This window comes from Myodes glareolus, chromosome 1, assembly GCF_982192425.1.
Source record: "Myodes glareolus chromosome 1, mMyoGla1.1, whole genome shotgun sequence".
NCBI classification, from domain to species: domain Eukaryota; kingdom Metazoa; phylum Chordata; class Mammalia; order Rodentia; family Cricetidae; genus Myodes; species Myodes glareolus.
Window position 1 is genome coordinate 59,392,591 of NC_142026.1, and position 11,333 is coordinate 59,403,923.

The 11,333-nt window shown below is 46.8% G+C and overlaps 1 protein-coding gene across 1 annotated transcript; it reads right to left on the reverse strand.

The window, feature by feature from the left end:
* Window positions 1-2,247: 2,247 nt before the first annotated feature.
* On the reverse strand, window positions 2,248-9,662 carry LOC125404694 (cytochrome P450 2A3). The gene is made up of 9 exons (XM_048440800.3): window positions 9,441-9,662; window positions 9,026-9,188; window positions 8,215-8,364; window positions 7,791-7,951; window positions 6,009-6,185; window positions 4,715-4,856; window positions 4,087-4,274; window positions 3,362-3,503; window positions 2,248-2,649 (listed from the first exon to the last, which is right to left on the reverse strand). Exons 1-9 carry the CDS (start codon window positions 9,618-9,620, stop codon window positions 2,468-2,470), a joined length of 1,485 nt encoding a protein of 494 aa, XP_048296757.1. The 5' UTR covers window positions 9,621-9,662; the 3' UTR covers window positions 2,248-2,467.
* Window positions 9,663-11,333: the final 1,671 nt, after the last annotated feature.

Sequence of the window (11,333 nt, forward strand, 5' to 3'; positions counted from 1 at the left end):
ATAAACCTGCAGTGCCCATGGAACCTAGAAGAAGAAGTTGGATCCCTAGGAGCTAGAGACACAGGTGGTGCTGAGCTGCTGGACATGAGTGCTGGGAACCCAATTCAAGCCCTCTGCAAGAGCAGCCTCTGCTTACAACCACTAAACTGTCTCCAGCCCCTAATATGTATAATTTATATTTTTCAGTGAAAGAAAAAAATTAACAAGCATAGTTCTTAATTTCCCTATCCTTGTGGCTTTTGTGGTTTAACTTTGCTATTGATTTCTGGCTACATTTCACCTTGTTCATCAGAGCTACTCTGGTTAACCTAATATTTACAAAGTGATTGAAGATTCTATACCCTAACAAATGGCTTATCACAAAGAATGGTCCAGGCATGCTTCAGCAGGACGTGCACTCTCTGCTATTGAGCAGAACATGGTTGGACACAGTACACCTTGTCTCTGTAAACTGGGTCATGACTTCATGAGTTCTAACATTTTTTTCCCAACATTACAGGTTTTATTAGTTTTTTCCCTCCTCCCTTTCAGACAAAGGCTTGCTAGCCACTGTCCCTTCCTCTGAAGGTGTGTCTCATTGTTAAAATTGATCTAACCCCTCTCTCCTCTGTGTGTGCATACATTTTTGTATGTGTACGCAGGTGTATGTGTGCATGAGTGTAGAACCCAGAGGACAGAACTGCATGGCTTTTCCAGTCTCTCTCTACTTTGTTGTATTTTTGTTTTTGAGACAGGATCTCTGATTAAATTAAGAGTTCATGATCTAGTTGGACTGGGCTCTCTTCAACCCCTCCCAGCATTAAGGTGATAAGCATGTGCCACCAGGCCTGACTTTTGATGGGTGCTGAGGATCCAAAATCAGGTCGTTGTGATTGTTTGGCAAACACTTTTCCAAGTGAACCATCTTCCCCACTCTCTTCCTGTCTCCATCAGTCCCCCAGGAACCATCTGCAGTATGTAGGATTGGAATTTGCCACGGGGTGGGGGGAGGGGCTTGCAATGCAGTTTCCAAAGATGGCATCTCGATTCCCTGATACCCCTGCTCCCTCCTGGGTCTGCCTGATACTGACATTCTAAAAATAAGAAAAGAGGCCCAGCTGATGTATCCACTGACATCAAGATTGTGCCTTATTCAGTTGTCCACTCATCAGATTTAAAGTAGTGCCACTGGAGTATATGCTTCTAAAACTCTTAACTGGTTCTGATCCCAGATTGGTAAGCAAACACTCAGCCTTTGGAATATAATTCGTGGCAGAAGATGTAAAGATGTGGCCTTGTACATCCCAAGGAAGCCCTGTAATGTGCACTTACACACACATTCATGAATCAGCACACACTCATGTTAGTGTGCTGACCCTAAGTTTTCCTGGCCACCTCTGAAAATGTCTTGATGGAGGAGGGTTATCTGTCTATTGTGTTATTTTCATTGGTCAATAAAGAGACTGCCTTGGCCCTTTGATAGGACAGAAAATTAGGTAGGCGGAGTAAACAGAACAGAATGCTGGGAAGAGGGCTGTGAGGCAGAAGCCATTGAGCCAGCCACCAGGTCAGACATGCTGAATCTTTTCCGGTAAGCCACCAGCTCGTGGTGCTATACAGATTATTAGAAATGGATTAATATCAAGATATGAGAGTTAGTCAGTAACTAACTCTCTAGAGATAATGGGCCAAGCAGTGCTTAAATGAATACAATTTGTGTGTTGTTATTTCTGGGACTAAGCTAGCCGTGCGGGAGCCGGGCAGGACAAAAAGCAGGCCTGCCCGCAGCTCCTTACTACAATGTCTTTCTCTACCATGGACCTCATTAAGAGACCGAATTCCAGTTCTCCAGGTGGATTCTGAGTCAAACACAATGACTTTAACCATAAAGGCTTGGGTGATGATGCCCTGGTAACCAGTTCTTCAAAAGTAGATCAAAGTGTGGGTGAGTTGATGGTGAAACCACGCTGGTAGCACACCTGAAGCTCTGAAATACCTCTGGGCAAGATGATGTGGCAACAGATTGAGCTCTTGTTTTATCCGATGTGTGGTGATATTTGAAAGTCTACCCAAGGCCAATGCACACAGATATTCATCCAAGTATTACTGAGTTCTTGGAATCAGTAAGACTTCAGTAATCTTAGACTAAGGAAACATTATAAGGTCAAGAACGAGCCTCACTAGTAAAACGAACGTGAATTCTCTCCCCTTACCATATATTTGTGAGTGTTATGATCACAAGACTCTCAAGCATAAACTTGACAAAAATTCTTATTCTATAAATAATGTCTACTTTTATTGTTATTGCTATTACTATTCACAACATAGTATAAATTTCCCCTTTCTCCTGCTCTACCTTTGAAATGGCAGTCTGTCTTCAACAAGTCTATCATGTCCTTTCTCTCTCCTGTCCCTCCGATCCCTTCTAAGTCCCAACCCCCCACTAGCCTGGTTTCCATCCCTCCCTTTACCCTTATCCAGCACTGGCTCAACGGGACAAGAAACTCATAGTGTAGTTTGGTGGGATTGTGGCAAAGCCCACGAGTCTAGGGGACACATCAATATCCTGGGGTGCCTGTGGGGACCTGAAGCGGAAATTCTGCAGGATGTTTGTGAGGAAGAGAAAGAGCTCCATTCTAGCCAGTCCTTCTCCGAAGCAGTACCGTTTTCCTAAAGAGAAGAGACAGGGAGGGTGAAGCCAGTTCTCAATGTCATCCTCATAGCAAATCCTTGGCTGTATTCTCTGTGGAAGGAAGGGCTGAGACCTTTAAAGAAGGCTCTAATCTCTGAGCCTCAGTTTTCCTTGTACTTGTGGTGAGTTGATCTTCACCAGACTGTAATAATAAGAAATGCGGTTGCCTTCCCTACAGAGGCACTCTCCAGTATGGCTGCCATGTAACTACGTCCTTCCTTCTTTCCCTCCTGCCTTTCTCCCTCCCTCCCTTCCTTCTTTTCTTTTTTTTCTTTTTGATATTTTGAGACAGGACCTCTCTGTCTAATAGCCCTGGCTGTCCTAGAACTCACTCTGTAGACAAGGCTGCTCTTGAACTCACTAAGGTCCTCCAGTCTCTGCCTCTGTCTGCCTCCAGAGTGCTGGGATTAAAGGTGACTGCCACCACCTGCAGCTGCCACATCTTTCTAAGAAATGGTTGTGTGACCTGAGAGAGACCTCTAACTTAGTTTGAGACTTCATTTCCATAATCTATCACTACAGCTTGATCATCACTTCTCCAGGGTTCAGACACATAGGCTTGGGAAGTATGGGAGTTGCAGCTGACTGGCTGAGGGTTTGATCCAAGAGAATCTTCCAAAATGGAGAGATACAGAGGAGTTATCTCTGTTGGTGTGAGCAGTGGCCTGGCACTAGACAGTGCCCTCTTACCTATGGAAAAGGGTACAAATGCATCACTCTTCTTAAACTGCCCCTTGTCATCCAGGAAGTGATTTGGGTTGAAGTCTTTGGGGTTGGAGAAGAACTTGGGGTCCCTTAGCACAGAGCCCAGCATAGGAAACACTTCAGTGCCCTGTCAAGGAGGAAGGTTTGATACAGTAGATTTGGATGAGTGTCCTGTTGGCCCATAGGGGCAGGAGAGGTGAGATAAAGATAATATATGTGAGTTGAGGGAGCTTTGAGGGAGGGGCTTTGAGGGATGTGAGGTCATCATCCTGGAGACAAGAGATGTGGGGCTCATGTTATAGGACACAGGATGAATGCGTGACATGGGGTCTGTGGTCTGTGTGGGAGGTTGAAGGATATGCGCTTCATGTCTCTCAAGTCAACAACTGAAGGGTATTGAATTTATGTACCCCTAAACAGGATACATGGCATACATGTCACTCCTGTCCCTGACAGGAGATCTAGGTAAACTGAGTTTATGTCTTGAGACTTGATGATTCAGAGGCATGGAGATGAAACTCCCAGGTCAGAAAGTCTGGGGAGGGGAAACTCAAGATATAGAAGACTCTGTGTAAGAGGCTGGAGGGGTGTGGTGGCAGAGAAAGCCTGTCACTGAGAGAGTGAGAGAAGGCTGGGTGGTTTCAAATGAGGAGGAGGAGGGTCTGCAGGGCCATGAAGAAGGCTGGAGATTACTATAGGCGAGTTAGAACCTTGGGGAGGAGGAAGTCCCGGAACTTGGTGTCCTTGGTGACCCTGCGAGCCAGGCCCATGGGGATCATGTCGCCAAATCTCTGGATCTCATGGATGACGGCCTCTGTGTAGGGCATCTTCAAGCGGTCCTCATATTTGGGCTGCCGGTTCTTGCCAATCACTCTGTCAATCTCCTCTTGGACTTTGGCTGAGAAGAAGAGGCATGTGTTTAGGAGTCCAAGAACCTCACCCTAAGGGTGATAGTGCAGAAGAGTAGAACTGGACAGAGGCTATGAAGCAGTGTATGACGTTGTCAACCATTTTCTGTACATGTGAGTCATAGGCATTGTTGGAGGAGGTTCATGTTAACTGGGTCATACCAGAATTATGTGAGAATTGTGAGGAAGGAGATTTAGGCAGGGTCTTGGGAACAGGGAAGTGGGTTCTTTGAGGTTCAGTTGAGCAACACACCAAATGACTTAACTACTAGAGGCTAGTGCCCACCAGCTCTCTCTCTCTCTCTGTCTCTGCAGAGAAGGGAGTAGCTAGCTATCTGAGAGTCTAGTTTCTTGAGAGAGGTTGGAAATAGTGTGGAAGATCAGAGAAGCATGTTTAGAATCTTCAACATCACTCCCCTTGCAGCCTTACCCTGTACATCTGGGTGCTTCATGAGCAACAGAAAGCCGTAGCGAAGGGTGGTGCTGACAGTCTCTGTACCGGCAAAGAAGAGGTTCAGTGTCGTCAGCACTAAGTTCTTCATATAGAACTCTGTATTGGGGTTCTTCTTCTCCTGCAGGGAGGGAAGTATTCAAGTCCAACCCACTCCGTATGCTCTTCATGCCCTTCTGTTTCATCCCCTTTCCCTGCCCTAATTCACTTCTCTTTGACCCAGACCTAAGGACAGAAGGGGCAGTCTGGATATGTCAGTTTCTGTCCAGGTTCCAGACCTCTGGAAGTGATCCAGTGCCCTAATCCCATGCTCTTCTGTCATTCAGGATTTAGTAGATTGTTCGATCTTTAATGACCAATTTAATTGTCAGTTTTTATTTAATGTGCATTGCTGTTTTACCAAGGGTGTTAGGTCCCCTGTAACTGGAATTACAGACAGCTATGAGTTGTCATGTGGGTGCTGGGAATTGAACCCAGATCCTCCGGAAGAGCAGTTGGTGCTCATAATCACTGAGCCACTTCTCCAGCCCTCAGTTTTAGGCAACAGGATTCTATTTCTTAATTATAATCCTTAATATTCCCTAAAGGAATTCCACCTCTCAGTCCTTTGCACTTCAGAGTACATGAAGTCTTGGTACTTGGTCAGAAGACACCACACACTGGTAATCCCAGCCTCCATAAAGAAGACCCAGGAGGACCACCACAGGTTTGAGGCTAGCCTGGTCTACACAGCAAATTTCAGGCCAGTCAGATCTACATAGAGAGATGTTGTCTTAAAACCAACAATGGTGAAATCTCTATACCTGTTCCAAACAGGTAGAAGAAGGTCCCAGTAAAGCTCAGGTCACATAGATGTAAATGACCATGAGGACAGGCAAAGGCAAATGGTGTGTTAGCTGAAAGCACCAGTCCAAGTCAGTGAGGTAGGATGCATGGCTCTCTTGCTGTGATATCAGAAGGTCACCTATATTCACAGGCTGCAACCTCCTCATTTGTAGAATGGGAGTCGAAACACAACCTCGCTCAAGAGTTGTGGGTACTAAATACACAAATAAAACTAAGCCTTTAAAACAGACAGCCTTGTGCACTGGCTGCTATCTCTGCCTGTACACCATCCTGAGAACAAGGGGTAGTGGATGGGACAGTGATGTTAAATGAGGATTATAGTGAGGGGACCCATGAGTGGTCCTCTGTTAACTCCCTCCTCCCTGTGCCTGATTTCATCCTACTTGGCTTTGAACCTCCCACCATGCTCCCTGGCTTCTGGGTTTACCTCCCGCATGCGGATGAGGAAAGAGTCAATGAAGTCCCTTGGGGAATTGGGGTCCAGGGTACTCTGGTTCTGTTCCACCTTCTTGGTTATGAAGTCCTCCAGCCCCTGAAGTTCCTTAAAGGCCTGTTGTTGTGGCCCTGGTAGGTGCTTCATCACTGAAGAGAACATCTCATAGAGCTGGTGGTGGTAAGGGGATGAGAAACCAAGGCAGCTGTCACTAGACAAAACCCAATAAATATGACATCTGTCTTAGGACGAGGGCTGTACACATCACCTGTTCAGGAGTTTAGGCACCAGATGGAGCTGTGTGGCAACAGAATTCCTATAGTTTAAGCCTGAGGGCTATGGTCCAAGGTTTTAAAGTGAGATGGATTTGGGGACACATGCAGGCTTGGGGTGTTCAGGTGGGACTGGGGTGGGAGGCATCCAGTCGTTGGGTAGGATTTACCTATGTAGATGTTTAGGAGGTTGGGTAGGATTACCTATGTAGATGTTTAGGTGGTTGGGTAGGAGTTACCTATGTAGATGTTTAGGTGGTTGGGTAGGAGTTACCTATGTAGATGTTTAGGTGGTTGGGTAGGAGTTATCTATGTAGATGTTTAGGTGGTTGGGTAGGAGTTACCTATGTAGATGTTTAGGTGGTTGGGTAGGAGTTACCTATGTAGATGTTTAGGCGGTTGGTTGCATCAGCTGGGGACAGCTCTTCATACACTAATGGGGTTTGGGTTGGTGAGTTCTAACAGGCTTTCCAACATTCAATGAGTGCTGGATAGTCACAATAGCTAAATTACATAATCAACCTAAGTGTCCAAAAGCAGCGTAATGGAGAAGTGTGATTCATATACACAACTGAATTATTCTTCAGCCATTAAAAACAAAGTTATGGTGTTTTCAGGAAAGTGGGTCCAACTGGAGATAGCTGTATTAAGCAAATTTAAGCAGTCTTAGAGAGAGAACTCATGTATTTTTTTTCATTTGTGGTATATATACATTAAATCATGTGTGTATATATCTATGCATATATATGTGCATGTGTACCACTTGGAATGAGAAGAAAATTGTCTCAGGGGACAAAGAGGACTAAAGGAGGAGGAGGTATGAGAAAAGGGAAGGTGGAGATATGGGGTGAAAAGGCTCAGTACACAATATATGCTTGTCCAAAAAAATTAAAAATAGATATTTTAAAGTAGTGGGGGATATTCTCATGTTCACCTGCATTGCTATTCAAACAGCTGCACGGAGGACCCCACTTAAATGTGTGAGTGAGCTGTGCTGGAGGACCCTTAACTGGTGTGTCTGAGGGACAATCTGTGCAGAAATTTTGCTTAGAGATGCAGGCAGGAGTTTAGGCATTTCCGTGGCTGAGTAAAGAACACTCATCTATATAGTTCAGTGGACTGGCTCTGTACATTTTGCAGATGGAGCATGATTTGAGTGACCTGGATTTTGCAGTATCAGTCACTCAGGAACTCAAGGAGGCTAGTGCATTCAGCAGGCCTCCCTGTAGCAACCTTGGTTAGAGAGTAAAATGAATTGTCATAGTAATGTCCACCTTGCTCTCCCCTCCTCACTCTCCCTCCCTCCCCCTCCGTGTATTTGCGCGCCTGAATGTATGTACTGTTGGTTCTGATTTCAGGTGCAGCTCTAGAAACTGTGTATTGACATCGGTTCAGGCACAATTGCCGGGCTGCTTTGAAGGTACCTGCTGGAAGGAGGTTGTCAGTTTTGGAGTGAGCTGGCAGCTATGGTCTGGGGGTGGTAGGACAAGGTGAAACAGGTTACCTGCCCGGTGGAGGTAGCTGTGAACTGGAAGCTTCCCAGCATCATCCTCAGCAGTGACAGGAACTCTTTGTCCTCATAGTCAAAGCGGTCCCCGAAAACGATGGAGCTAATGACATTGGACACTGTTCTGCTCAGGTAGAAGGTAGGGTCAATGAGGGCACCTGTAGGTAAGGAGGACGGGGAAGAAGAGCACGACCTTAGAGCTAGGAAAAGGGCTTCCACCGCGGAATAGCAACAGATACTCTGTATCAGAAAATGCAAAACGAGCACTGGCTGCAACGCTGAGTCCACCAACTCCGCCAAAACCGGACAGCGGGACCAGGACGCTCTTCCCTAGCCTAGTTCCCATCCTTGATCTTGGTACTGTTTTTCCGAGGGTGTCTTCCCCTTGGTCAGTCCTGAGAACTTGCGGAACTGTGCATACCGTTTGTCTTCCGGAATGTCTCCAGGAGAAAGCCCGCCTCCTCTTGGATGCGCTCCTCAATGCCACGCTTGCCCACACCGAAGTCCCGCAGTGTGGCTATGGAGAAGCGCCGCAGCTGCTTAGCGCGCTCCCCGCTGCTGAAGGCAACGCCTGGAAAGGAGAGTGAGGGGCGGGGAGAGATCAGAGAAGGGGGCTGTGGCTGACTACTGACCACCTTTGCGCTATTCCCCAAGAGCGGGTTAGAGGTCAGTAGAAAGCGGGAGACAGAAGGAGGACAGAAGCCAGAGGTGCAGAGACAGAGAGACAGGGCAGAGGCTAGGGAAGGGGGACTGTGGAGATTTGGGGGTGGATACAGTTGTGAAAGATTTATAATTAAGCTAGGGAAGAGGGGGAAATAAGGAGAGAGGGACAAAGAGAGTCTGGGAAGAGGCGAGATTGCTGCTTGGATAATGGGCTTGGGAACAGATTTCTGTGATGCTCTGACAGTAGAAAAAGAAATCAGTGGAGAAGAGAGACAATCGCAGAAGCTAAGAACAATGGGGTAAGGTGGGGGGAAAGTTCCGGAGCCTGTTAGAGGAGCAGGATTCAGATAGAGAAATCTCAAGGTGCAAGAGGAGGCGTGGTGGTATGTGTGGGGGAGGGGAGTCAGGAGACGCAGGCAGAGAAAGACAGGAAGATTAGGAAACAATGGGTCCAATACCCAACACAGCAGGAAGCAGTGATGTGGATGGTTGAGTCAGGGAGAAAATAGGGAAAACTTATGTCTTCCAATTGTTCCCTGCCACATTCCCCTGCATCTTGTTCCCCTCACCATAGCCTTTGAAGAGCCAGTCAAAGGTGGCCTGCTCGCCACGCCCACTGAATTCCTCAGCTTGGTCCACCAGAGCCTCCTTGACTGCTTCCTGTCCACATAGTACCACAATTCGGCGAGGCCCCAGGTGGATGGTGAACACTGGACCGTAGCGTTCGCTGATCTGATGGAGGTGGATGAGCAAAGTTAGAGAAAAGAGGTCAGACCTTGATAACAGGTCTGGAATTCATTTCTCTGGAGTTCTAACAGCTATCAGATGGGTCACCCCAAGATGTGGTCTCACATGCCTCGGAGTTGGTTGCTGCCTCTTCACGATTCCCCTAGCCTAAAATTACACACCTTAGGGTCAATACCCTACCACAAAGCTGGGCATCCCTCCGTGCCCCATTCTACCCTTCGCCCTGCCCAGTGGCACCTTCATGAGGGAGTTGTACATCTGCTCTGTGTTCAGCTGAAGATAGTTCCCGATGAAGGGCAGTGGGGTGGGTCCTGGAGGCAGCTTCCCTGAAAATTTCCTCTGCTTCCAGACAGACATGAAGACCAGAACGATGAGGAAGGCCAGCACAGTCACCAGGAGCAGTCCAGAGGCCAGCATGGTGGTGATGAGGGTGACAGACAGATGGTTGGCAGCAGAATTAGATAGCTTTTATACATCCTGAGGTGGAACGGTGGCCTTTGGCCTTGATTATACAACTGTCTCGTTTCACCTCCAGACTACCCCCCCCATCATGCAACTAGCTTGAGACACAGCCAACAATCAAGGAGGAGGAGGCCCCATGAGGGATTAACAGGGAGCGGACTGAATTTGTGACATCTGAGGAGGAAGTACTCCAGGTCTCTGTGTTACTGAGGAACGGGACAGTAGACAGAAGCCAGAACTGAATCCTTCATGACATTTGTATTGGAGACACTTCTGAGCTCTGGGTATGGGTTCTTATTGGCTTGAAACAGGATGTATGGCTATGAATTTGGAAGTTCATTTTCTTCCTTGTCTGAGACAAGTTCTCACAATGTAGTCCTGACTGGCCTGAAGCTCAATATGTAGATCACAGAAATCTACCTGCCTCTGCCTCCAAAGTGCTGGATTATAGGCCTGCACCACTACCCCCAGCTTCAGGAGCCCAATAAAGAGAGTCCTGGATTTAAGAAAGGGGAGACTTCAGGGCTATGGATTGTGGATCTCGAAGCGAGAATGGCTGTGGATAAGGGAGAAGCATATGGAAATCCCAGCAGGATTTGGAGTCAACACCTGTACCCAGGTGGGATATACTTTGGTTTTGGCCCTAGACTATCTTTGATACCCAGAACCATTATGGAAGTTCCTAAGGCTAGGATAGGAATGTAAGATCTGGAAAAGGTGGGGAAGACCAAAGTTCTACTTCAAAGGAAACTTGCACAGTACTAGAGACAATATCTGAGGGTCACAGTCTTCAGAGGGTCTGTCATTGAAGAATGATGACGACAACCACCAATACAGTAGAGAAGTTCTAATTTACAAAAGCACCCCCTATCCAGATCCTTAGGAAAGGCCACCAGGTTCACTGGCTCATTGCTGTTGTAATTTACAAAGGTTCCCTATTTTATATATGGGTGCACTGAGAATAGGCCACCAAGGGTGGCATGGGGGCCACATATGTGAAAACCCTGCAAGCCAAAGCCATCAAAATCTTCCTTAGCCTACATTTTCAGCTTTCTCTTTCTAGACTTCTTTTCCCAGCCAGTGGAAAGAGAACATGGAGAGGGTAATAACTGCGGTGTGTGGTAAGCAGACTGATGCTTACATTGCTAGGGTTTATTATTAGCAGGAGGAGGTACTTAGGTAAGCATCCAGCATGGGGAACAGAAGAGGACCCTGAGATGAAAAGGGTGGCCACAGAGAAGGGAATAGTACAGTTCTCCAACACTAAAAAATGTTTAGAATAATTAGGGTAGTCACCTTTTGATAAACCTGTACCTCAGGAAGATTATATGTATGACATCTGCGAAATGTTAGTTATTATAGAGTTATATACTCTATAATGTATATAAACCTCACTGAGATTGCCAAGATCATAAAGGAGTTGTGATTCGACTTGCTTTCCTCTTCGTTGCCTGGCCCAGCTCATGCTGGGAGTCAATTGGGTCCAGGGTGGGTGCTGAGATTGGGATTTGCAGTGGACAAAAGAAAAGACACCAGCAGTTGCTATGTCAGTATAAAGCAGACCCAGGAGGGAGGAGGATGGGGTTGGCATTGGGATTGTCCCCAGGAAGCACTAGAGCAGAAAGAAGTGAGCACTGAACTTGACACCAAGAATCAGCTCTTGGGCTA

Coding starts and splice junctions, on each gene's coding strand:
- LOC125404694 (XM_048440800.3), bottom strand. CDS start 9,620: ATGCTGGCCTCTGGACTGCTCCTGGTGACTGTGCTGGCCTTCCTCATC. Junction 7,952..8,214: donor GACATTCCGGAAGACAAACG/GTATGCACAGTT, acceptor CCTTACCTACAG/GTGCCCTCATTGACCCTACC. Junction 3,504..4,086: donor GGGACTTCCTCCTCCCCAAG/GTTCTAACTCGC, acceptor CCTCCTTGACAG/GGCACTGAAGTGTTTCCTAT.